At 46.9% G+C, this 25,514-nt stretch overlaps 1 protein-coding gene across 2 annotated transcripts in view; it reads left to right on the forward strand.

Annotated features, from left to right (window-relative positions):
• Positions 1-1,786: 1,786 nt before the first annotated feature.
• The window catches only part of STRIP2 (striatin interacting protein 2), a 50,027-nt gene continuing 26,299 nt past the window's right edge, over positions 1,787-25,514 (forward strand). Inside the window, exons 1-16 of one of the 2 annotated variants that reach the window (XM_025291511.2) lie at positions 1,787-2,013; positions 7,031-7,100; positions 10,439-10,513; positions 11,452-11,586; positions 12,914-13,034; positions 14,005-14,073; positions 14,271-14,377; positions 15,065-15,192; positions 16,082-16,285; positions 17,775-18,010; positions 18,264-18,329; positions 19,005-19,068; positions 19,866-19,937; positions 23,072-23,146; positions 23,835-23,932; positions 24,366-24,492. In XM_025291511.2, the coding sequence (XP_025147296.1) occupies positions 1,885-2,013; positions 7,031-7,100; positions 10,439-10,513; positions 11,452-11,586; positions 12,914-13,034; positions 14,005-14,073; positions 14,271-14,377; positions 15,065-15,192; positions 16,082-16,285; positions 17,775-18,010; positions 18,264-18,329; positions 19,005-19,068; positions 19,866-19,937; positions 23,072-23,146; positions 23,835-23,932; positions 24,366-24,492 (1,776 nt within the window). In that variant the 5' untranslated portion in view covers positions 1,787-1,884. The remainder of the gene's footprint in view (positions 2,014-7,030; positions 7,101-10,438; positions 10,514-11,451; positions 11,587-12,913; positions 13,035-14,004; positions 14,074-14,270; positions 14,378-15,064; positions 15,193-16,081; positions 16,286-17,774; positions 18,011-18,263; positions 18,330-19,004; positions 19,069-19,865; positions 19,938-23,071; positions 23,147-23,834; positions 23,933-24,365; positions 24,493-25,514) is intronic. The other variant, XM_025291512.2, reaches the window with a different exon arrangement.

Here is a 25,514-nt window from a genome sequence, read left to right on the forward strand (position 1 = left end):
AAGAGCTTATATCCAGGTTGAGGTGGGTGGGAGGTGGGGAGAGGAAAGGAAAATTATGAGTGGGAAGAGTAAGGAGATATTGGAGACCAGGGAGAGAAAGGAACTCAGAAAGCTCCAAGGAGTGCTCTCTCTCAACTCTGCCTGGATCTGTCACTTACTAATTAGCAGAAGAAAGTGTGAAGGAGAGAAATGATCCAAGAAGGGGGATAATTCCTTTTGGCCCCTTACTTTGGGGATATAGTAGAAAATATGAAGATTGTGGATCCAGCCAGACTTGACTGACACTAGCACAGCCTGAGTGGGTTGAGGGTCAAAAGATAGACTCTCTGGAAGAGGAGGTGATGACTAAATAGAATTTTTAAGCAAGAAGTTAGCCAAGAGAAGAGCAGAGTTTCCTCCAGTGAGAGACACTGAAACAAGATAGAATATGATACCTTTGGAACTGCATTGTGCTTAATCTCTCATTTGTGTCCAACTCCTTGTGACCCCATGGACTGTAGCCCACCAGGCTCCTCTGTCCATGGGATTCTCCAGGCAAGAATACTGGAGTGGGTTGCCATGCCCTCCTCCAGGGCATCTTCCCAACCCAAGGATCAAACCCAGGTCTCCTGCATTACAGGTGGATTCTTTACCATCTGAGCCACTAAGGAAGCCTGAGAATACTGGAGTGGGCAGCCTATCCCTTTTCCATGGGATCTTCCTGACCCAGGGATTGAACCAGGGTCTCCTGCATTTCAGGTGGATTCTTTACAAGCTCAGTTCACAGCTGAGCTTGCGAGTTGCAAGCAAGGAGTAATTAGTCTCTGAGAGTCCTTGTTTCTTTATCAGTAGTATTGGATTAATGAAAACCTGTCAGAGAGATATGGTAGATCTGTGAAGAGTCAAGTGCGATGTCTGGAACATAGTGGCAGTTCAACAACCCCCCTCCCCCAATTCCACCCATTCCCCTCTGACTGCTCATTTGGAGCTTCTATCACCATCCCAGATTGTATACATATTTACAATAAGATGCTTTTTAGGTAAATTCTAGAGTGGGCAAACCACACAGCCTCATCTGCCCCAGGTAACAGCCCTTAGGAAGGATCCTAGAATGAAGGAAAGGACTGGGGAACAGGTTGGGGTAGGGGCTTGCTCTCCAATCAACATTTACTCCCTAGCTCACACCAGGAGAAAGATACCCCTCTTCAGCTGAGAAAGGCAGATGGCCAGGAACAACTCGGTAAGGCACCAGAAATTTCTGTAAAGTGAAAACGCCCCACCCCATCCCTCAGCCTCCAGTCTCCCAGTCAAGTCCTCACTCCAAGTGGAATGAGTTTGCCTGAAAGAGAGTCCCTGGTTTCCTGCAGTATCCTTGACTAACCATTGGTGCCATCCCTCCCCTTAGACTGAAGCGGGATTTGGGACGTATTTAGGAACCAGGATTTGGGGGACAGATGTCTGTTATACTGGGGAAACTGACACTGCAGTGGAGCAGGAAGCGGAGACTAGGGCTCCCCGAAAAAATCTCTATTGGGGAGGGGGTGGGGGCTGAGGAACACCAAGTGAGAAGTAGAGCTAACCTGCTAAAGCTCAAGGCCGAGAATTTGGGAGGTGGAGCTGGGAACAGACCCAGGAGTGTCAGGCTTACCAGTAACGCCGCAGGACTGAGGAAAAAAGGTGAGGGGGAGAAAAATCCCTTGAATGAGCCCCCCACCACCTCCAAGTCCCGCTCGGCTAGGTGTAACAGCCAATCGCGCTGTGGGGCGGGGCTGCGGATGACGGTCGCAGCCAATCGTTGTGGAGGGGGCGGGGCCGGGCTCCCAGCGCGCGGCGGCGGTGGCGGCGGCGGGGTCGCCCGGGGCAGGGAGCGCAGAGAGGCAAAGGGGGGCTGCAGACTGGAGCGGCATGGAGGACCCCGCGGCGCCGGGGGCTGGAAGCCCGCCAACCAATGGCAACGGCAACGGCGGCGGGAAAGGGAAGCCGGCGGCACCTAAGGGCCGGGAAGCATTCAGAAGCCAACGGCGGGAGTCGGAGGTGAGGAGCCCGGAGGGCTTTCAGTTAGGGCCGGGAGACACCCGGGGCGGGAAGCGGTGGCTGAGGTGCTTCGGCCGCGTCCCCCGGCGCGCCCTGAGCCGCTCCGCAAAGCGGGCACCTGCGGGGCCAACCGCAGCCTGAATTCCCGGCTTTGCAGCCCCTGACCCTCTCCGCCCGTCTCCTGGTGAGGGTCGGGGGCTTCCCGGCCCTCTAGCCTCCCCTTTGGGGGCGCGAAGATAGAGCGTGATATCTAGTGTCCCAGATACTTTCAATTATTTATCTCGCTTCATCGCTGTAGCCCCGTTAAGTGGGAATTCGTCAAGCGGGTTTACAGCAGAGGGAACAGGCGCGGGGTGGTGAAGGGATTGGCCTGAGGGGTGGGAGGCCCGATCCCCGCCGCAGTGAAGAGGGGCTGGTGTGGTGGGGGGGGCCGCCACCCTCCCACTCCGAGACTCTCCACGCGGATCAGAGGAGCCGCGGGACTTCGGCCCTTCCAGTTACCCCCGTGTGCTGGCTGGCCCTGGAGGGAGCGCTTTCCATGGGATCAGTACCCCTCCCTCGTAAGGGTTATAATGAGACAGGAGTCAGGCGGGCCAGTTCCAGAGCGAGTGAGTGGACCTACCCCAGGATACAGACCCACAGATAGGGGTGTAAATGTTCTCTGTTCTTAAATCCTAACTAGGAGGATGAAAGGAGTGAATTAACATCACCTCTCCAACCCCCTTCATCAAGTAGCCAAGAGTAGAACTGGATCTGAGCCGGGAATCGAAACAGACTACAAGATGTCAGACGTGAAAGGGTCTGTAGAAACCAGACCCAGGCCTGGTTTCAGCCCTGGCTTTTACAGAAGTGGGAGACAGTAGTAGCCTGCCCAAGATCATACATACGGCACAGTGGCCAGGAGTACCAGGCTTTGGGGTCAGTCAGACCAGGTTTTTGAGGTTTTGAATCCCAGCCCTGCCATCTACTTTCCATTTGACTTCTGTCAAATTGCCAACCTCTGAGCTCCAGTTTCCTCTTCTGTAAAATGAGGTTACTACTACTTACCTCAGAAGGTTGTGATAAAGTCAAAATGAGATAAATGGATGTGAAATGTTTTAGTGCAGGCACAGTGCATGTAGTTGGTTAGCACATAGTAGCCCTTAGTACTATGTTTTCATCATCAAGGGACAGAACTGGTACTAGAAGCCTGGTCTTAGGCATCCCAGTCCACGGTTTACCGTTTGAATTATATTTCAGTTCCAACGGGATTTCACAAATGCTTTCTATTTAGATACTGACAAGCATCCATTTTTTAGAAGAGAGAAGTGGAATTGGTAGAAAGACTGGCCCGAAGTCACACCACCTTTCAGAGGCAGAGCTCAGCCATCCTGCCATACTAGATCAAGGTTTTATGCATCGTGTGGTCTCCCTTCCTGCCTCAGTATGAATCTGGTCTTTAGGGCAGCCTGTGCCTCCTTCCCCTACAGAGACCTTGTTCTTGTTCAAATGGCTTTTTGGAGGTGAGGTGAGGCAAGGCATGGGGAGGTGAGTCTTTTATTAATTCAACAATTATTGAGTCCTCTCTATATGCCCAACACCGTTTTAGGTGCTAGGGGTACAGCAGTATACAAGACAAGGTCTTTGCCCTGTGGAGCTAACATTTCTTGTGGAGGCAGAGAGACAGACAATGTGGGAGTGAGTAAAACAATTTCAGAATGATATGTTCTATGGTGAATTAAAACTCCTCTTGAACCAGGAGGCCCTTCCCTACTTATCAAGTCTTCCTTCTGGAAAAGGCTCTGATAGTACTTTACTCTTGCCGGGGTGTTCAGTTTCCAGAGCCTCAGCTTTCCACCTGCACGGCTGTTTGCCTCCTGATTGTCTGCAGGTGCACTTTTCATGTGGTGGTCAATAACTAGTGATCCTCTCCATCCTAGCTCATTGCCTCCCCAAAGGCTGGCCGGAAATATGAGCTTTCCTTCACCTCCCGCTGCAGCAGGAGAGCCGTGCTTACCTGTCAGTGTATCCCCTGTCGCCGCAAAACCGGGGGACCACGTTCTGCTTGACTCTCAGAAAGATGACCATCTGCTTCTCCTTCCTTCCCTCCTTTTGCATACTTGTGGAAGACAGTCCTGGGGGAGATGATTTTCTTTACTCTCTAGAGCTTTAAGAATTACCTGAAGAGAATTACTGTTGGCACAAGAGAGCCTCGTACATCACTGTGTTTATAGGGGCACCGTTGACCTACCCTTTCCCAGTGGCTTAGTGTATAGATATCCTAACCTTAAAAGGAAGCTAGAGAATGATTGTTTGCTTCATAAAAAGATTCTTAACCCAACCAAAGGATTCACTTCAGGCCTTTTACAACCAGATTCCTTGGTTTAATTGGGTCCCAAAGACCTTGACAAAGTTTAACTGGTTTGTAGAAAAATGAGGAAAATTCAAGACACTGAAGTAAGTTTTCCATAAAATGTAATTCAATACATTAAATTTAAAGATGCATGTAATTTAAAACAATGTTTTTTTCAAACTGTAGGGAGTAACCTGTGAGTTGAGACCAATTTTTTTTTTTAAGAAATAGATAAATAGGAAATACTAGTGTATCACATATAGTAGTGGTAAATATTTTGTTAAACTTTTGTTCCAGTTTTGTGTGTGTTGAGACATGATGTAAAATTTACTTCTGCTTTGACTTATAGTCAAAAAAGCTTGAGAACACTGCTTTTAATGACTCGTGCTGATATTTTGACCTTTCCATTTTTGGGGTATTAAACTTTTTAAAAAAATACATATATGTATTTTAAGAGATTTTTTTAAAGTTTCTGCTTAGCAAAATAAAACATCAAAAATTTTATGTCATTCCCCACCATCTACCTTTTTTTTTTTTCTTATTGGTCTCTGTAATACAGAAGTTTGGAACTTTTTGCTATAGCAGATTTAAACACAAATCGCCTTGTCAGAAGTGTAAGTTGACAAAGTGATTTTGGAAAACAATTTGACATGTACAAAGAACCATACAAATATTAAGAAGGTTTAATGCATTAATTCCCTTTATAAGAATCTATCCTTAGAGAAGATCATAAATATGAAAAAATGTATGCATGTATTACAGTTACATGTAAAGAAAAATAAAAACAAATGTTCAACAATAAAGGATTGATTAAGTAAGCCAGTAGAAATCTGTCCACTTAACTGCTTATTTATTTATTTTTAATTAATTCTTTTTGATTTTTAGCCGTGCCACGTGGCTTGCAGGATCTCAGTTCCCTGACCAGGAATTGAACCTGGATGGGGACAATGAAAGTGCTGAATCCTAACCACTAGGCTATCAGGAAACTCCTCAGTTTGCTGTTTAAAGGGAAAGTTATAATAATATGAGAAAAATGCCTTTATAATATTAAAATTGTAAGCAGAATAAGTAAAATTCTAAGTAGAGTAGCCATCTACATAGTGCTACCAAGTGCTGGCTGGTGTGCTAAATGCTTTTCCTGTATTAATTCATTTTAGTTCTTACAATGACCCTATGAATTATCCTTGTTTTACAGATGAGAAAATTAAATGTCATTTTCCAACAATTGCCTGATACCAATTCAGTTTTGACAGTAACTGTAGTTAGCACAGAGCCCACAAGTTAAGGGGTCAGATGGGGATCCCACAGTGGGATCCCCAAACTACCTGCACTTCTCCTTCAGTTCAGTTCAGTTCAGTCGCTCAGTCATGTCTGACTCTGTACGACCCCATGGACTGCAGCCTACCAGGCTCCTCCGTCTATGGGATTTTCCAGGCAAGAGTACTTCAGGGGTCACCATGACTGTCCCTCTCAGGTTGCTAAAGCAACTCACAGAACTCAGAAAAGTGCTATGTTTATGCCTACAATTTTATTATAAAGGGTACAACTCAGGAAGAACGTAATGAAGAGAGGCGTAGGATAAGGTGTGGAGGTGGACTGGTATGGAATTTTCATGCCCTCTCTGGTGCATTACCCTCCTAGCACAGTGGTGTGCCCAAACCACATTGTTTCAGGGTTTTTATATGAAGTTTGGTTACCTAGGCCTGGTTAGTTAAGCCATTGGCCACTTAATTAAACTCAGTCTCCAGTCTTTTCCCCTCTTTGGAGCCCCTTTTTTGAAACTCTCACTGTGAGTCACCTCATTAGTATAAACTCAAGTGTGGTTGACAGGGATGAATAATAGACACTCCCATCACTCAAAAAATTCCAAAGGTTTTAGGAGCTCTGTACCAGGGAGTAGGGTGAAGGGGCAAAGATCAAGGATATCTTTTATACCACACTGAGGTACAAAGAGCTTAAGTAACTTGTTCAAGATCACATAATATATAACAGTGTATGTGACAAGAGGTGAGATTCAACATTTTAAAAATTCATGTCTGTTAATATATTGGTAGGCAATACCCCGAAATGTTTAAAGAGATTAGGAGGGAGGATTATATTAAAAATACTTTTTAAATGGGATTATAGATTTATACATACGTCATAGGCAATCTAGCCTTTAATACAGTTTGAAGTAGAAATGCTACCTTATTTGACAATCCTAAAATTGCAGAATATTGGAGCCGAAGGACCTCTTTTTATAGATGAGGAACTGTGATCCAGAGAATGATCTCAAAATCATACAATGGGTTAATGACAGAGAGCTGAAGTCAGAATCCAGTTTACCTCTATGGTTTTCATCTGTCTTGTCTTTCTAGAGATCAGCTAGATGTTCTTCAGTTCTGTGTTTATGTAGATCAGATATGGGCACAGATTGTAGCTTTCATATCTGTTCATGATCCTGGGCCTTTGCCCAGAGTTTCTGATTCTGTATAGGAATCTTCAGCCCAACCCTGCACTGAGCTTTTGCTTTGGCTTGGGGTGGGGGTGGGGGGTATTTCCTGGCTGAAAGGCCCAGATGGGGCTCTTCTAGTTGTCTTCTTGATCTAACCTTGGCCTCCAAGAGAGGAAGAAGATGAAATGAGGGTATAAGCTCCTTTTGGTCAACCCTGTTCCCAAGTTACCACAAAGATTTCTCCATTACAGGGCTCTGTGGACTGCCCCACCCTGGAATTTGAGTATGGAGATGCAGATGGACACGCAGCAGAGTTGTCAGGTAGGAGGTAGATGGGTCTCTGTAGAGTGGAGGGGTGGCCAGGAGGAGAGCAAAGATGCCTGTGACGTCCCCTGGCAGCTTGTCTGTTCTCAGCAAGTGGCTGTAGAACAAAGTCTGTTCTCCACATTCCCATTTCTCTCCAGCCTCCAGTGGTAAATCTCTCTTTGTTTGCTTTCACATTTCTTTCTGTGAGTGCTTCTTGGCTGTGTATGGTATTCTCCATTCTTCATTCTGTCACTCTTCTCTGCTCACCCTTCCTTATTTTCTTTTGGTACACTTTCAAATCTGTTTTCTCTCCACTGTCTCCACATTTCTCCTTTCTTTGTCTTCCTGTGTTCACCCCGTCTTTGTGTGCCCCCTTCTTTCTGCCACCCTCTCCATTTCTTTCCCATTCCATCTCTTTGTCCTTTTCTACCTCTATGTCGTCCCCTTCGTCTAATACCTGCCTCTTACTAAAGTCTCAGCAATGTCTAAAGAAAATCTCTATAGACAACTGGCCAGCTGAGCAAGGCTGGACATGTCACCTGTATCCATCATAGTGGAGTTCTGGTTCGATGTTTCTGAGCTGGAGTGAAGTGATCACATTCTTCTTTCAATGCTGGGCTGCTTCTCTCTGCCTGGATTTTTAGCTTAAGCTAAACGTGATCTCCTTGCATTCAGGGCCTCCATGTTACACATGCTATAAATGCCAGTTATTAATAAACAAGCTTTGTGTAGAAATGGTGTGAATGTTAAATATTCTGTCACATGGAAGTGACACTTTAAGACATGCTTTTTCAGAAAAAAGAGACACTTTCAAAAAGTTATTATGAATAAGAATAGGGAACAAATTTTGTGATGAGTGACAGAAATAGAGAGCTAAGTTTAATAACCAACAGCATCAAAGGATTAGAATCCAGAATATGAATGCACAGAGAGAGAGAGAAATCCAATAGAGACAATAGATAAATGGTCAAAGAATATGAATAGGAATTCACAGAATAGAAAACCATATGGTCAAATAAATACATGAAAAGATATTCAGTTATGTTAGGAAATAGGGAAAAGCAAAATGATGAGGTATTATTCAGCAATCATCAGGGACTTCCCTGGTGGTCCAGTGACTAAGACTCCGAGTTCCCAATGCAGGGGACCCAGGTTTGCTCCCTGGTCAGGGAACTGGATCCCACATGCCGCAATTAAGACTTGGCACAGCAAAAAAAAAAAAATAATAATCAGATGCAAAATTTAAAAGTCTGGGGATGGTGAGGGTGCAGAGAAGTGAGTACTTTTTATACATTTTATACATTGCTTGGCTTGCAGGAACAGAGTATAAAATTGGAAAGCAGTTTTGGTCATATCTAGCAAAGTTGAATTCACACATATTATGACCCAACAACTCTGGTACACTTTAAAAGAAACTCTTGAGCCCAAGAAAACACTTAAAGGGATGTTTATTGTCATCATTGGGAACAACTGAAAACAACTTAGGGGAATGGGTAAACTGTAGTGTATCAATATATTAACTACTGTATAGTCATTAAAATAATTGATCTGTATTAGTATGCTTCAGTGTCAATAAATATTAGAAATATGTTGAGGGGTAGAAGAAACAGTGACAAAATAATTTATACATGCATCCAAAAAACTGCTTAAATACCTAATGCTGATTCCTGTTGATATATAGCAAAAACCATCACAATATTGTAAAGTAATTATCCTCTAACTTAAAAAGAAAGCATTGTTATGAGAGTAAACAACTAGAAACAAGGAGGAAAAAACTGCTTAAACACACAAGTCTAAAGATGTTTCTAGACGTCTGCTTGCACACTTGATTGAGAACCATGTCCGTTAAATGAAGGGATCTGTTCATCACACTGCTTTTCATGTAAAATCTTGAAAAACTTAATAAAAAATGCTCCTAAGGAAAAATAAAAACACTCCTAAGTAAAAATAATTCATACTATATGATACCACTTGGATAAAAGCTTTAAAAACAGCACAATGTCATGTGTTGTTGACAGGCATGTACACATATACTAAAAGTATAAAAATAGGCATGTGAAGCATACACACCAGTTTCGTCATAGTGGTTATCTCTAGAGAGGGAAATAAGACCAGGGAGGAAGAAGGGGCTTTAGATGTCTGAAACAGATATGACAAGTTTTAACACTTGTTTAATCTGAAAAGATAATCACAGTGTCTCTTATGCATTCTATATTTACCTGTAGTGTACGAAAGTTCATGATCTAAAATTTAAAAATAAGACAAAAGCAAAGGTCAGTACCTAAGAGCCTTTCTCCCTTTTTTTGAGTGGGTTTGTGCCCTACTTAAAAATATAAATCTACACTACTCACTAATGACTGAAGAATTTCACAATCAGAGCTGAGATTTGCTTCTGGTCACTCTAGGACTCTGGAACTCAGAATGCAAAAGCCCTGGCTCCCAGACAAGGTATTTCTTGACCAGTAAGACAGCTGGCTGGAACATAAGTGAATGTATCTTGCTTTGTGAATTATCTATGACCTAGTTAAATTTCCAGCCAGGATCTTAGGGAACAGAGTTTTGAGGAAGCACCTCTTGACTTAATGACTACTACTTCATCCTCTGTAAGACAAGAGTACTGATGAAATATTCTGATGTGAGCGTGTATAGGTGGGAAAGGGTGTTTTTCTTTTTTTCTCAAAAGCTCTCTGCATTTTGTATTAAGAGGCTATTGTCAGCAAAGATTTTCACTAGATTTTCCTGGGCACAGGCAGCCCTTTGACAATCAAAGCTGCTTGTACGAGGTTTGATGCTGTTTCTGCCCAGGTGGCCGTGGGCAGGAATGTAAACTTCTATACCTTTCAAGGAAACTCCACAGGGAGAGAATGAACTGGCTCCAACCCCAAAGAGCCCTCTAATATTTCCATCCTCTCCAGCCCTCACCCTGGCTCCTCAAATAGCACAAGGATCTGGCATCTAAATTTCAGGAGTTGTATTGTCCACTTTTTCCCTAGAGACAAGATAGTTCCAGTCTAGCTTGACAAGCAGAAAAGGATGCAGCCCTAAGAAACAGGAATGATGACTTTAAACCTTCTCTGTCCCAGCCCTCCTCCTGGCCCTCAGCAAATGTCGAAGGCTGCCTTCTCTGCCGTAGCAGCCAGCTGGCAGGAGGAGGACAGGTTTGATGCTTTAATCACCCAGGGACACAAGTGGCTATTTTTAACCTCCGAAAAGGAGGAAGTTGGCTCTGGATTGAATTGGACACAGGAACGTGTTGGAAGCTTTAGCTCTTTCATGCCACTGTCTCCATCCCAGGCCCCTTCTGTAAAGATCTGCTAAATGTTTATAATTCTGTCCTATCTTTCCTGCCACAGAATTGTACAGCTACACCGAAAACCCAGAATTTACCACTAACAGGAGGTGCTTTGAAGAGGATTTCAAGACCCAAGGTGATCCCAGATCCTTATTCATTGAGATCTGCTTTTTCTGTCTGTGAAATCCCAGGCTGATCTAGAAAAAGCCTAAAATAAAGTATGATCCTTCTTCCTCCTCTCCACAGCCATATAATTTCTCTATTCCTTCTTGCATATGGGTTTTCTGTATCAAGTAGAGAAGTCACAGAGTGGAAGCAAGAGAAGCCTGAGCTGGGGCCTTTCCTGATGTCAAAGGGGTGAGGAGGTGGGGCTGGACTGCTGTCCTGTTACCTGGTAACCCTGTGCCCAGCCTGGCCTTTGACCTTAGCATTCAACCCATCTCCACTCTGCCTCACTCCCGACACCATCAGGAGTAATAATTTCATGTGCCCACACTGTGGCCCACTCAGACCTCCATTTCCTTACTTGGTCAGTGTCAGTTCAGTGTTCAGCTCAGCACATGTATGGTGAGTATCCAATTTGTGCCAGAGATGCAGGAGGCAGGGGTAGAGGTAAATTTACAGTATCTTCAACGAAATTATAGTTAGATAGCAGAGGGGAAACGTGTACGTCATAAAACTAGCTGAGGCCAAGAAGAAAATGAGTAGTGTCATTAGAGAAGTAAAAAGTATCGTGGGCAAAGCTTCTGGCTGGAGCATTAGTGGAAAAGAGGTGATTTTGTACTGAACTTGTAACGATGTATAGGAATTGGATATGTAGGGAGACAGAGGGAAGTCCTTGAGGAAAGACAGAAAGATAGAGGGGGTGTGGAGGAAGACGAGGCTATAGAGTGGGTTCAGGCAAGAACATTTGGTATCTTTTTCCATTCCTTATTCTTTGTCAGCTCAGTAAAGCTTTTGAAGAGAAGAATTTGTTGAAGGGGGCTAGCATCAGAGGGGCATACACTCTCAGAAGCCTTTCCAAGAAGGGGAGGCAACAGCTGACACTGCGTCTGTATGGCCTTCTGTCCCCAGTGCAGGGTGAGGAGTGGCTGGAGTTGGAGGAGGATGCCCAGAAGGCCTATGTGATGGGACTCCTAGACCGGCTGGAGGTGGTCAGTAGGGAACGGAGACTGAAGGTGGCCCGAGCTGTTCTCTACCTGGCCCAAGGTGAGCAGCCACCTTTGCCAACTTGAGAGGGGTGGAGACTGGGGAGAGAGATGGTGTTATCAGGGCTAGGAGGATGCAAGTCATGCTGGGAAAGCCAGGTCCCTGCCTCTCGAGGACAATCGTGTCGTGTGCTAGGAGTAGACTTGTACTTACGTGAAGAGGAGATAGTGGTAGATCCTGCTCTGGATCCCTTGGAATCAACCTTCATCTTTCCAGGCATGCCAGGATTTCTTACAGCGTTCTTTTTTTCCTTAACCCGGGCTATCATCGTTTATAGAGAGGGCAGAGGTCATTGTGGTCAGAGCTGACAGTGCACCACCACCAGCTGAGCTTGCTTTCTCCAGGTGTGGCCTGGCTCTGAGACGGGATGCAAGGGGGGATGCCGCCAATTTACACATTGTTTCTCACTGGCGTTTACATGGTCCAAGCCAACACAACAGCAGGAGAGGATGCTGTGAGTGATTTGTCACTGAGATGATCAGAGCTTGGTGAGATTAATTGATGAAAGCTTCCCAGAAGGCCCCTGTGAGCCAGGTGCTGGAAAGAGAAATGAGATGGCTTAGCTGAAGTAGTAAAAGAAAGCCCTGAGATCATAAATAACAGGGCTGTTGGCAGAACCAACTATTTAGAAGCTTAAAAAAAAAAAAACTGTAAAAAAAAATCGTAACTGGAGAGGAAAGAAAGGTATCTGACGAAGGAAAAACTGTAGCAAACAAGGCAGTGCCCAGCCCTATCTCTTGGGTCTGGTGCCTTGGCCATGTTCCAGCTGCCAGTCCCTTCATCTGTTTGCCCGAGGGCTTTCCATGCAGCCCACAGAAGTACTGGGGGACTCATGTGCTCCCCTTATCCAGTGCATTCCTCAGCACATGCCAGGAGTTAGTGGGGGAACAGCCCGACTGCCTCAGCCCTCTTGGGTGGGATGATTCCAAGTTGTTTGTTTTATACTGTTCTCCAGAGCTTCTCCTCACTTGGGATTGAGTTCTTGGCTGCCTTCTCTTCCCTATGTCACTTCCCCACTTCTCTACTGATAACTCCTGGGATCAACTCCCAAATAAACTACTTGCACCTGAATCCTTGTCTCTGGACTTCCTTCTCAGGGAACTCACTTAAGACAGCCCAGCTGTGAGCACATTGGACCTCACCCTGCAGGCTGCTGCTCCTCTCCCCTGCCTCATTCTGGGAAGTTCTGGGCGGCTCCTGCCCTACCTTTGTCCACCTAATTGTTGGGTAGAGTGTTAGAAGACAGTCTCAAGATCATGGGGCAAGGTGGAAAGAACCGGGAGAACGCCCTCCCCCTCAACCTCTGTGGCCCTGTCTGGTCCTTTAGGCACTTTTGGGGAATGTGACTCAGAGGTCGATGTGCTCCACTGGTCCAGGTACAACTGCTTCCTGCTCTATCAGATGGGGACCTTCTCGGCCTTCCTGGAGCTACTCCACATGGAAATCGAGTGAGAAGCCTTCGGGGAGGGCTGGCCACCCACTTCCTGGAAGGTTGCCTCATGTCCTCAGCGGGTTCCGTCACTGTAGAAGAGCCTTCTTTTTTCACATTTCAGTCCAGAGCCCACTGACAGTTCCCCTCCACCAGCCCTGCCCTCTGGTAGTCTGTCCTCCTACCTGAGTTTGGGCTCATCAGCAGCTTCTGCCCCGTGTACAGCTTCAGTACTGGGCTTCAGGGGCCTGTCCTGTGTTGCTTTTTCATTCAGACACCTTCTCAGCTCAGCCTCCCTCCGGAATTCATGAAGAAAACTGTTCTCCCTGAGAACATGACAGAGAGGGACGGGACCAGTTCCCATGGCTGTGCCCAGTTCTTTCCCCCATGGTTATAGCTTCAAAGGTGGCCTTATCTACTGCTCCCACTCTAGTGACCCCCTCATGTTGACTCCCTGGTGGCTCAGACAGTAAAAAAAAAAATCCACCTACAATGCAGGAGACCCAGGTTAGATCCCTGGGTCAGGAAGACCCCGGAGAAGGAAATAGGCCCGCTCCAGTATTCTTGCCTGGGAAATCTCATGGACAGAGGAGTCTGGTGGGCTACAGTCCATTGGGTCGCAAAGAGTCAGACATGACTGAGCAACTAAGACTTCATATTTGTCTCACCCTATCACTGAGATGTTTTAGATGGGGTTAATTCTGTTTATTATTCACCAAGCGTCGTTTTGTGTCTAGCACAGTGCTAGACACGGTGGGGATTTTAAGACAAGTGAATATCATAGACCCTACCCTTTCTTGTCTTCACTGTAGATAAGGATTTGCTGAGGTAGCAGGAAGAATTCTATGGGCTTCTCTACCTTAAACCAATTTCTTTAGCTACATGGACAGGGAATGGCAGGTACTTATGTTTGTGCATGTGGTAAGAGTGGAATACAGGGAGTAAAGAGGCCTAATGGGTCCCTGTTTTCTCCCTCGTCCCTGTGGCAGTAACAGCCAGGCCTGTAGCAGTGCTCTTCGGAAGCCAGCCATCTCCATTGCTGACAGCACAGAACTCAGGTGAGTAGGGCTGCCCACGGGATTGGAACAGGGGATCATTAGCAATGGGTAACCTTTGCCCAGATTTCAGATGCTCCCAGACCGCTAGAAGTTCCTAATTCCGCTGGACTGGACCCCCACAGAAACCATGCCTGAGGTCTCAGACCACAGATTGGAAACTGCCATGGGAACCTCTTCTGACCCTTCTGTAACCTCAGGGTGCTGCTGAGTGTCCTGTACCTAATGGTGGAAAATATCCGCCTGGAGCGAGAGACAGACTCCTGTGGGTGGAGGACAGCCCGGGAGACCTTCCGCACTGAATTGAGTAAGAAGTGTCACGCAAGGAGCCTAGGGCGGACGGGAAGCATAGCATCTGCTCAAGATGGACAGACAAGTTTTCTTTTGTTGTCTTCTTCTTTTTAAGAATTAACATCCCTTCTTTTAGGACAGAGATTCTATGTGGCAGGTGTGACGGCCTGGCTTGAATGCCCCTCTGTCTGTGAGCTAGGCCCACTCATATATCTTCTCTGTATTTTGGTTTTCTTTATTCCTATAAGTGGGAATTCATCCCTCTCCCCTTCCATCACAAATCCCACATGAAAAAATGAGGTGCTTTACCTTGAAAATATAAGTTGGTGTTGCCCTCAGTCAGGGATGAGATATGAAGGCCTTTGAGATTTTTAAAAATACATTTGTTGATGTGGGAAGGTGAATTGTGATCTACAAAATGTTTGAGTTCCTCAGCCAGAAAGCATCTTTATTACTGTTAACTTCTAGTTTGACATCCACCCCCAAGCATTTTACCTCCACGACCTCTCTTATCCTGCCCTTGGCGGGGGAGGGCAGGGATTCCCCAAAGGGGCTCTCTAAGTCTCCTTCTAAGAACCAAGTCCCCAAATTCTTTGCAAGGAGGTGAGTGCTTTCCTCAATGTGTCCAGAAGCAGAGTTACAGGAACTGGATTTTAGCAGCTTCATCTTCATTTTCTCACTTGCCTCTCTCCATACTTCCCAGGCTTCTCCACGCATAATCAGGAGCCTTTTGCCCTTCTGCTTTTCTCTATGGTCACCAAGTTCTGCAGTGGCCTGGCTCCCCACTTCCCCATAAAGAAGGTCCTGCTTCTGCTCTGGAAAGTAGTCATGGTGAGTGGCTGATTCTCTCCCTCTCCCGTCTCATCAGACAGGCAGTGCCTTCTGACACCACAGTTTTTTCTGGTCTGATTCCAGGAGGCTGGAGCTAGGCAGAATAACAGGGCAGCTGTTAGCCAGTGGAGGGGCAATAGGGCTGTCCTGGAGAAATCAGAGGTTCTGTTTCAGGGCAGGTTACCTTTTTCTATTGGACTGATGGGAGATGCCACTTTTCGAGGTAGGGTGTTATTGCACCTCTCCCTGATAGAGCTAATGTTTTGTGGAAAGAACACTGGCTGAGAGGTGGGAGATCTGACTTCTGTTGATATTGAGGAACCTTGGGCAATGCTCTGTGTCTCAGTTTCTCTAGCTATAAAATATAGGGTTTAGTGCCTGCTCTCCGTCCAGACAGAGGATTTGCTTTCATAAAACGAAGTCCTTGAAAGTATATGGTTGCAGTTTTGTTACTAATTATTCAACCCGGTTCCTCCTCTTTGGCTCCCACCCCACAGAACTGGCTGAACAACCTACCCTCCAGGGCAGGCCTTGAGTAATTCTAGGGGTGTATAGTATCTAGGTGTATTCCTTAAAAGGGGATACATTTTCCTTTTTTTATCCCCCAGTGGAGGCCTTCAGTAGTCCCTTTCCTAATTTCTGGGGATGTTTCCAGCCCTGGGTCAGTAAATAATACTTTATCCTGACCCCTGAGCTCTAAGGGATAGTAGCCACCTCTGAGACTGGGCCCAGTCACCACATTCTTTTTGCCTTCTCCTATTGTATTAATTCCTAATTGAGGGGGTCTCGGGAACTGGAGGTTGTGACTCTTCTCTCCGTCCACACTTCCCTGACCTTGCTTTCTGACTTCCTTCCTCTCTTCTCTGCCCCTTTCCTGTTCAAATCTCAGTTTACCCTCGGTGGATTTGAGCATCTGCAGGCTCTCAAAGTACAGAAGCGGGCAGAACTGGGCCTGCCTCCACTGGCAGAGGACAGTATCCAGGTGGTGAAGAGCATGCGGGCTGCCTCCCCGCCCTCCTACACCCTCGACCTGGGGGAGTCTCAACTGGCACCTCCACCCTCCAAACTGCGAGGCCGCCGTGGTTCTCGAAGGGTATGGACTAAAGCAGACAGTGGTGTTGTGATACTGGCTGGCCAAAAGTCGAGATTCTAAGCAGCTCTGGATATATTAGGAAAGAGCAGCAAATGCCTCTGCTGTCCTACCCCTGACCAGCCCTGTGACCAACCTGAAATCTTGGAGACTATACTTTGGCTTCCGTCCCCAAGCCCTGATGGGGTCCTGGCTGTCAGTATGTCACACTGTGGTATCACTTCATAGATTCACGTCTTACTAAGGATCATTGACCTAGACCTCAGTGCCTGGAGAAGGCAATGGCACCCCACTCCAGTACTCTTGCCTGGAAAATCCCATGGACAGAGGAGCCTGGTGGGCTGCAGTCCATGAGGTCGCTAAGAGTCGGACACGACTGAGCGACTTCACGTTCACATTTCACTTTCACGCACTGGAGAAGGAAATGGCAACCCACTCCAGTGTTCTTGCCTGGTGAATCCAGGGACAGGGGAGCCTGGTGGGCTGCCGTCTATGGGGTCACACAGAGTCGGACACGACTGAAGTGACTTAGCAGCAGCAGCAGCCTGGAGTTCCCTAGTGTGCCAAACAACAGTTGGGGTATAATCCTGGCCATAGGTACCTGGTAGAGGCACTTTATCATTTTCTTCTCAGTAAGAAGTTTTACTCTGAGCCAGCCAGAGACTTACATTTAAAGATGACTGGTTAGGTAGGGTTCTAGATAGTCTGCATCCCTAGAAAGGTCACGGGTACAACTTGCAATGAGACCTGACCATGCTTCCAAGAACCCGCCTGCCTGATCTACTTGACTTCACCAACTACAGCTGACGGGTCCAGACAGTCACACTCAGTAATCTAGTCTACATTATCTGCAGTGTGATATTTTTTTAACCTTATTTTTTGTTTTACAAAGTAATGCTTACTCATTATAGAAAATTTAGAACAAATATAAAAATGTGAAAAGGGAGAAAAAAAAGTCACCCACAATCTTAACAACCAGAAGCAGTCACTGTTAACTTTTTGGCCTATTTCTGTCCAGTCTTTTTTGTCTTTCTGTGACAAGATTTAAAATTCCAAACTCGATTCCCTCTGCCTAGCAGCAAGCTCCCATTCTCCTCTTCCTCAGTCAGCCAGCTGGTGTATGCTCACAGAAGGCAAATTAATTGAATGTTCACCTAAGTGGAGCATAATTAGGAAGGAAAGTGCAGGCAAAAAAAAAAAGCATCAGTGCTTTCTGAAACCTAAGTGTGACTTTGGGATTATCTCTGCTCTGCCTCCCAGCCATTTGTGTGGTTGCTTGAGAGAGCTGCCTGTCCTGGAATTGGGCCTGGTGGGACAGTAGGGTTGAGATGGGAAGAGAAAGTTCTCACTAGGGGTGGGTTCTTACTCCATGTTCCCTGAAGTCAGCGGCCTGGGGGTAGTGGGTAGTCTCAGACAAGGATGACCAGACTGAGATTTCTGGACACCTTCCCTCTCTCCTTCTACCCACCCTCCTCGCCCCCTCCCCCGCCAGCAACTCCTTACTAAGCAGGACAGCTTGGACATCTACAACGAAAGAGATCTCTTTAAGACTGAGGAACCAGCCACAGAGGAGGAAGAGGAATCTGCCAGCGATGGAGAACGCACTTTGGATGGAGAGTTAGACCTGCTAGAGCAGGACCCTCTAGTACCCCCTCCACCCTCACAGGCACCCCTCTCTGCTGAACGGGTGGCCTTTCCCAAGGGCCTACCCTGGGCCCCAAAGGTCAGGTAGGCTTGATAACACCAGGGACCCCGGGCTTCGGGGTTCCAGTCACTGGAGGCTGAGGGTGGAGTGGTCTGTGTACTCAAGGCTCAGTAAGCTGGGCTGTGAGTTAGAACTCCTGGGTGGGGAGTTCCCTTTATTGGCTTCCCTTCCTGTTCTAGTTTTCCATCTGGAGGGGTGGGAGCCCAGTAAGGTTCTCTCTCTCAAGGTTTGCTATTCTTCCCTTCTCTGGGATTTGTCTGTCCACCATCCTCTCAGACAGAAGGACATTGAGCACTTCTTGGAGATGAGTAGGAACAAGTTCATCGGATTCACTCTGGGGCAGTAAGTGACTGGATGGTCAGAACTGGCTATATAGAGGGGTTCTTAGGGGTCAGAGGAGTGGGTGGCTTAGAATGAGAAATGTTGCCTAATCATGGTGATACAACCCAGAGCCTTGGGCAGCTCCCAGTGACTGCTTTGGGTTCTTGCCATCTAGTTTTTTCCTTCCAGTTTCCTAGAACTTTTATGTTCTCAGCCAGGTATAGGATGTTGATCAAGTCATTTCCCTATGGGAATCAATTTCATCATCAGAGTGTTATGAGATGGTCCCTACAGGCTCTTTCCTAGAGAATTCTGTGAAGAAGCAACATGGTGGGAACAGATCCAGTCTTTCCCCATCTCCCTACCCTTGTGAATCCCCACTAGTCACTACAAAACCTCAGAACCCATTCTTACTGCTGTTTTGCTGTCAAAAGTGTTATTGGGCAACATGCCCTTTTAAATAGGAACCTACTCCCAGACAAAGTGAGTCCCCGCTAGACTGTACAGAAATCCTAAGTTACAGAGACTCTTCTCTGTACCATTGTTCTTTTTGTGTCCTGAAGCAATAATGAGGGACCTGATAACTTGCAGAGAAAGATCCAGGCAACCAGATGGTGAAAGTGGCCTGGTCCACGCGACTCCAGGAGTATCGGTAGTTCTCTGTACTTCTGATCTTTATGTATCTTGTGTTCACAGGGATACAGATACTTTGGTTGGATTACCCAGGCCCATCCACGAGAGTGTGAAGACCCTCAAGCAGGTGAGCAGGTTGGGCTGTCAGTCTTCAGATATAGGGACCCATCAATACAAATTGGATGACCCCCAGTAGGGTCCTGGGTCCTGGGTAGGGCTCTTCCACTAGACATGTTCTGAACTTGTTATTCTGTATTTCCTCTGCAAGGGTTTTGGCCAAACAGATAAAAAAAATCAGGTCTCTCCCTACCTATTCAGTGTCCTACATTTAGATGGATAAAAAGTTATCCTTTCTTCTCTCATTGCTTTTCCCTCCTCCCACCCTACTCTCCCTCTTCCCACTTATCACTTCCTTTCCTCTCACTTCTCGCTCCTTAGAGGCTCAGAGGCTTCTGCAGGCCCAGGATCAAGTAGCAGTCTGCTTTGTATCCAGAGAGTGTGTGAGGACGAGTAAGAGTAGTCTATTCCCTGCACAGACCTTGAGCCCAGCCTCACCTTGCCGTCATCACTCCGTTCACACATGCACACACATACAGGCATCTGCAGCAGAGCTCTCAGAGCAGTGGTCCTAGGCCTGGGCTTGTTCTTTTCTTCCCCTTGCACTTTGGTTGAAGGTAGATGCTAAGGTATTTGCTGCCCATCCAATGTGGAAATATGAAATAAATAAAAATACTGTATTAAAGAACTTTGCTGATGTTCATGATGCAAAGGTGAGTAAGACTCCTGCCTTCAAAGAGTGCATGGTTTATTTGAGGTGACAGACCCATAAATAGGGCACTTCTTCGTCATTGGGGAGGTTAAGCAAGAGGCTGGTACACATGTGATCAAGGCCCTCAGCCCCTTGTTGACATCTTGTGTTCCCAGCACAAGTACGTCTCCATCGCAGATGTTCAAATCAAGAATGAGGAGGAGCTGGAGAAGTGCCCCATGTCTTTGGTAAGTCCAGGGAAAGCCTGCACGGGGGGGAGTCTCTGCAGTGCTGTCAGAGAGCTTGTGTGCTTGCTGTGGGACTCTTACTGCATGCTAGGCAAGCACGGTCTCTACTTGCACAATAAAGTTGGAGAAAAACAAATAGTAATTAAGAAACAAAGATTTTCAGAGAAGGCAATGGCAACCCACTCCAGTGTTCTTGCCTGGAGAATCCCAGGGACAGTGAGCCTAGTGGGCTGCCGTCTATGGGGTCGCACAGAGTCAGACACGACTGAAGTGACTTAGCAGCAGCAGCAGCAGATACAGTTAAGAAAATTGACATAGAATCACATACCATGTAGTAGACTATTTTAGCTTGGGCAGTCAGGGTGTGTAGACTTCTGAGAAGTGACAGTTATCCAAGATCTGAGGTGCAAGAAGGAGCTGGCCATAAGAACATCAAGGCAAAAAGCATTCCAAGCAGAGAGAACAGCCTTATTAACAAGGTGAGAGCAAGCTGAGTGTTAGAAGTAGTGAATGAAGACTGTTATGGCTGGAGCACGGGAATGAGGGTTGTATGAGACGGAGTCAGAGAGGTGGTCTGGGGCCACTTTACACAGGACATTTAAGCAAAGATAGGGAGCTTGAAGTTGATTGACATGACAAAGGGAAGCCTTCGGAAATTTTAAACAGGAGTGACATGATCTGATTTATCTTTTTAAAAAATCTTTGGCTACTTTGTAAAGGCTTGACAAGGAAAGAGTTGAAGCAGGGAGTTTTGGAAACTAAAAATGATCAAGATGAGAGATGATGGTGTTGTAGACCAAGGTAGTAATTGTGGTGCATGCTGCATCCCTGGGGTCGCCAAGAGTCTGATGCGACTTAAGGGCTGAACAACAAGAAATTGTGGAGATAGGGAGAAGGGGATGAATTGGGGTTATATTTTGGAGGTATAGTTGACAAGAGTTGCAGTTCCGTTGGATGTGGATACAGAGACATAAGGGGCAATCAAGAATAAGTACAATTTGGACTTCTCTGGTGGTCCAGTGGTTAAGACTCTATGCTTCCACTGCAGAGGGCACAGGTTCAATCCCAGTTGGGGAAGTTCTGCATGTTGCCTCAGTGCAGCCAAAAAAATAAAGAGTAACGACAGTTTGTCAAGATGAGGAGTTCTGTTTTCTTTTTTTTAAATGTGTTTCCCCCTATTTTTCTTTTTTTTTTCAACACTGCACAGGTTTCGGGATCTTGGTTCCCCATCCAGGGATTGAACCCAGGCCCATAGCAGTGAAAGTACAAGAGTACTAACCGCTGGATTGCCAGGGAATTCCCAGGAGTTCTGTTTTATCAACGGTTCTATTTGGGTTGTACTGAGTTTTAGATGTCTACCCATGTACAGCAGCCAAGCAATTAGATATATAGACCTAGAGTTCTGGGAGAGAGGACTGACTAAGAGAAATAAATTTGGAAACTGTTTGCTCATGGACAGTGTTAAAAGCTTGGAACTTGCTGAGGTAACCTGAGGAGGAAGGAGAGAGAGAAGAGGATGGGACCCAGCACCAAGCACTGGGGCACACCAGTGTGTTGAGGATGGGATGAGCCAGGAAAGGAGCCAGGAAAGAGGAGTAAGAAAAACACCCAGTGAGAGGGTAGGAAATCCAGGAGAGTATGATGCCACAGAAGCTAAGAAAAGAAAGCCTTTCAAGAAGAAGGAGGTGATCAGCTGTGTCAAATGCTGCTGACAAATGGAGCTTGATAAGACTTGAGGTACCCATTGGCTTTGGCAACATAGAAATGACTGGTGACCTTGATAAGATCAATCTCAAGGGAAGTGGTGGGACTGGAAGCCAAGTTGGAGTGTATTGAAAAAGGAATGTAAAGAAAGGAGGTAGGCTTAGTCAACATAGACAAACCACACAGAAATTTTGTTGTGAAAAGGAAGGTAGAAATGGGGTGGTAGCTGCAGGATTATGTCCTAAGAGGGATGATCCAGGAGAAAGATAATTTCAGAACCGAAGCACTCAACAAAACAAAAGTGCGTGAGCACCAGTGGAAGATGGCCTTTGATAGGAGTACCCAGTTCATCCTTCATGGCACATGGGAAGGTAGAGACTCTGGTAGATTTGGTGTTGAAAAGATGAGGCTGTGCCTGTCTGATTGCTTCTGTTTTGTCCGTTAACTGAGAAGTAGGGTCAGCAACTGTTGAGGGGCTGTGGGTTGAGGGTGTTGGTTGGAAGAGAGGGGAGAATGTATGAAATAGGCCTTTTAGAAAGCAGAATATAAACATGCAGGGTCACCAGGATGTTAAGTGTGTACATTTAAGCAGCAGCAGCGTTGTGTGGTATAGAAGGGGTCTGGCTATCCCTCCCTACCTCAGGGTCTCATGGTGGTGACCCTTGTCACGTCACAGGGTGACGGGGGGGAAGACGGACTGCACTGGCCAAAGGTGACAGTGGCCTGAGTAGCCTCTTGAGCACTAGAGGCCCCTGTCTCCCCACTCTGATAAAGGACTTAAATCGGGTCATCACAAGGACAGAGTTGTGCGTAAGGGGCTGGTCCGAAAGCAGGGCTGTCGTAGAGGGTAATGGAGAAGGAAAGAAAGTAGCGTCCACCTAAACTCTTCCCCACTCACTGCTTCTGCAGGCCTTTATTAACCCTTTCTGTGCAGTCATCCACCTTGCCTCCCTGGCTTCAGAGCCTCCCCAAGCTTTCAGATGGCCTCAGATTGACACCAGAGGAAGTGCCTCTGTGTGGGGTGTCAGTTCCAGTGTCCCAGGCATACCTGTGGCCTGAGTTAAGCCCATTATGTACAGCAAAGCAGTAGTATGAGCCAAATCCTTGGTGGGAGTTCTGACTCTGACCTGGAAAGCGATATACAAAGAACTCTGGATAGATTCCAGATAACGGGACAACTAAAATCATAGGTTCTCAGGGCTGGAAGAGCGCTCTGAGATCATCCAGACCAGCTCTCTGATCCTTGAAAGAGGAGATTAGGTCTCAGAGAGGGAAAGGAACTGACCCAAGGTCCTGCAGTGACTCATCAACACAGCTCAGGTACGAAGCTGACTCCCAGCTCTTGTCCTGCCATCCTCTACAGCCAAGGAAAGATAGATTTTGGTCAATTGGAAAATGGTCTGGGCAAACTGTGTGTTTTCTTGCTGTAGGGGGAAGAGGTGATACCAGAGACGCCATGTGAAATCCTCTACCAGGGCATGCTGTATAGCCTCCCCCAGTACATGGTAAGGAGACGGCCGGGTCCGGGCTGTGAGAGCTTCTCAGCTGCGAGGAAGAGATGGCGGAGAGCCCTTTTAAGCTGAGCCCTCTGTCACTTGAGTTTGCTTCCTGAGCCTTCACCCACCGGGCGGTGTTCTCTGACACTTCAGAACTCTGATCTCCCCTTGGGGCGCCTCCAGAGGAAGGAAGACTTGTCTCTACCTCCAAGTCCTTGTTGGGAGAGGTGGGGAATGGGGAAGGCTCCATGCAGGATGTACCAGGGGCCTCTCCTGAGTAAGCACCTTAGTCCCTCCGAGGTCCAAGGTGGCCTCTGGTGTCCTAATTGGCCTCAGTCTGCCAGGGGAGAATGCTGATGGTCTGAGGGAGAGGAAGGAAGAGGGTGAGGGGGGTAGATCTTGCCTTTCCCTCCCACCTAAATTCTAGGCATTGCCCCCACTCTCTCTGCTCCTTCTCTCATCCTCTTTGGAAAGAGCAGTCTTGACGCAGAACAGTCTGTAAGCACATCTCTTCAGGCTCCTTAGCCTCCCAGGCCCGTCAGGGCTGGGCACCAATTTGCCCTTCCGGAGGTAGGGAGCTTTAGTTATTGAGTGAAGAACTTGGAGCAAGGATTTCAAACACTTCTCTTGGAGCTGTTGAGTTGTGAAAGGATAGCCTTGTTGAATGGGGTAGATTTCCTCGTTTTCTGCTTCCCAGATTGCTCTGCTTAAGATTCTACTGGCTGCAGCCCCCACCTCCAAGGCTAAGACAGACTCTATCAATATCCTGGCAGACGTCCTGCCTGAGGAGATGCCGTAAGTGCTTCAGTGGGGGCAGCTGCTGAACACTCACTCTCTTGTCTGCAGTCTCTCTCATCCCTGCCTCACCTCATTAACACTTACAGGGATTGTCTCCAAGGAGATCTCCTCTCTGCCACCAGTAGCCCCTTTCCACTGAAGTGCTCTCTCGAGCCCAGAACTGAGGGTCTGGAGGGCCACATCATTGCCTGTGACTGGCTGCATGTGTATGTGGGTGGACATTGCTAAGGGACAAGCTTGCCAAAGGCGAGAGAGAGACAAACCTCCAGACAGACTCATAAGTGGGAACTCTGGAGGTTTCCCTAGCACAGCTCAGGTTTCTCAGGTTCTGGCTTACTGGTGTGTACTGTATGTGTCCCAAACACCTGGGTCCTTGTAGGCCTCTCTCTAAGGCCACCTTCTGCACTGACTCTTCCTTTCCCCATTGTAGCATCACTGTTCTCCAAAGCATGAAGCTGGGCATCGATGTGAACAGGCACAAGGAGATCATTGTAAAGAGCATCTCTGCCCTGCTCCTGCTGCTCCTCAAACACTTCAAACTGAACCACATCTACCAGGTGAGCAGCTCAGAGCACTTCTCCACACCCCTCAGGTGTCCTCCAGGTCCTGCCGCCCAGAGGAAGAACACAAGGGCCTTGGAGTCCAGCAGAGCATCGTTCTGTGTCTTACGGAATCCAGATACATGTTGCACAAGCTTGGGGCATGAGGTGGGGAATTGTCCTAGAAAGTTGCAAACGTCTGTGTCCTTTGAACATTATCCAGGGGTCGTAGGTAGGAATCCCTAGCTTCTTGGGAATATGCCCAGCCAGCTTTGAAGCAATGGAACACAGGACTCAAGCACGCCACCAAAAGGGGAGGGGGGCAGTGTCAAGCATACTTTTCTATATGTGAAGCACTCTTCTAACATTTGAGATAGAATTCTATATAAGGCATCCTCTAGCTCGTAAGGGCTTTGAAGTTTTATAAAGGATACAGATGTAAAGCAGGCAATTATGGAGTGATAAGTGCTGTGTTACAGGTAAGCATTGGCTGCTATGAAAACACCTAATCCAGCCCGAGGTGGAGAAGCTGTGACTCCTAACCTGAGTCCTACAGAAAACTTGTTAGCCAGGGTGCAGGAGTTGTCAGGGAATGATGGCAGGAAGCATTTAAAGCAGAAAAGCTGATTTGTGAAACTCCTGAGGGCAGAGGGCAAAGTACCTTTGGAAACTAATCAAATGTTTCTGGAGTTCTGCATGGGGTAGAGGGAGACGGGGAGGTCTGGTGGTAACGTGAAGCTGGAGAGGACGGCGGGGAGCAGACAGCAATACCTGTGCCAGCACATGGTTTGTGAGTACTTACACTGTGGCCGGCACTCTGATCGGTTCATCTGGGATCTCATTAAATTCTCTCAACCCTGCGAGGTGGGTCTTATTTTATTCCACTGAGGCTAAAAGAGGTTAAGAACCTGCTTCCACATAAGAGCAATGTTTGCCATGCCACGGAGTTTGGACTTGGTGCTGTGGGTGTTGCCAAGACATAGGAGAAGATGGGGGCAGTGAGTGAGTGTTCTCTGTGTTGAGACATGGAGAGGAGGCGG

Source organism: Bubalus bubalis, chromosome 8 (assembly GCF_019923935.1).
Source record: "Bubalus bubalis isolate 160015118507 breed Murrah chromosome 8, NDDB_SH_1, whole genome shotgun sequence".
NCBI classification, from domain to species: domain Eukaryota; kingdom Metazoa; phylum Chordata; class Mammalia; order Artiodactyla; family Bovidae; genus Bubalus; species Bubalus bubalis.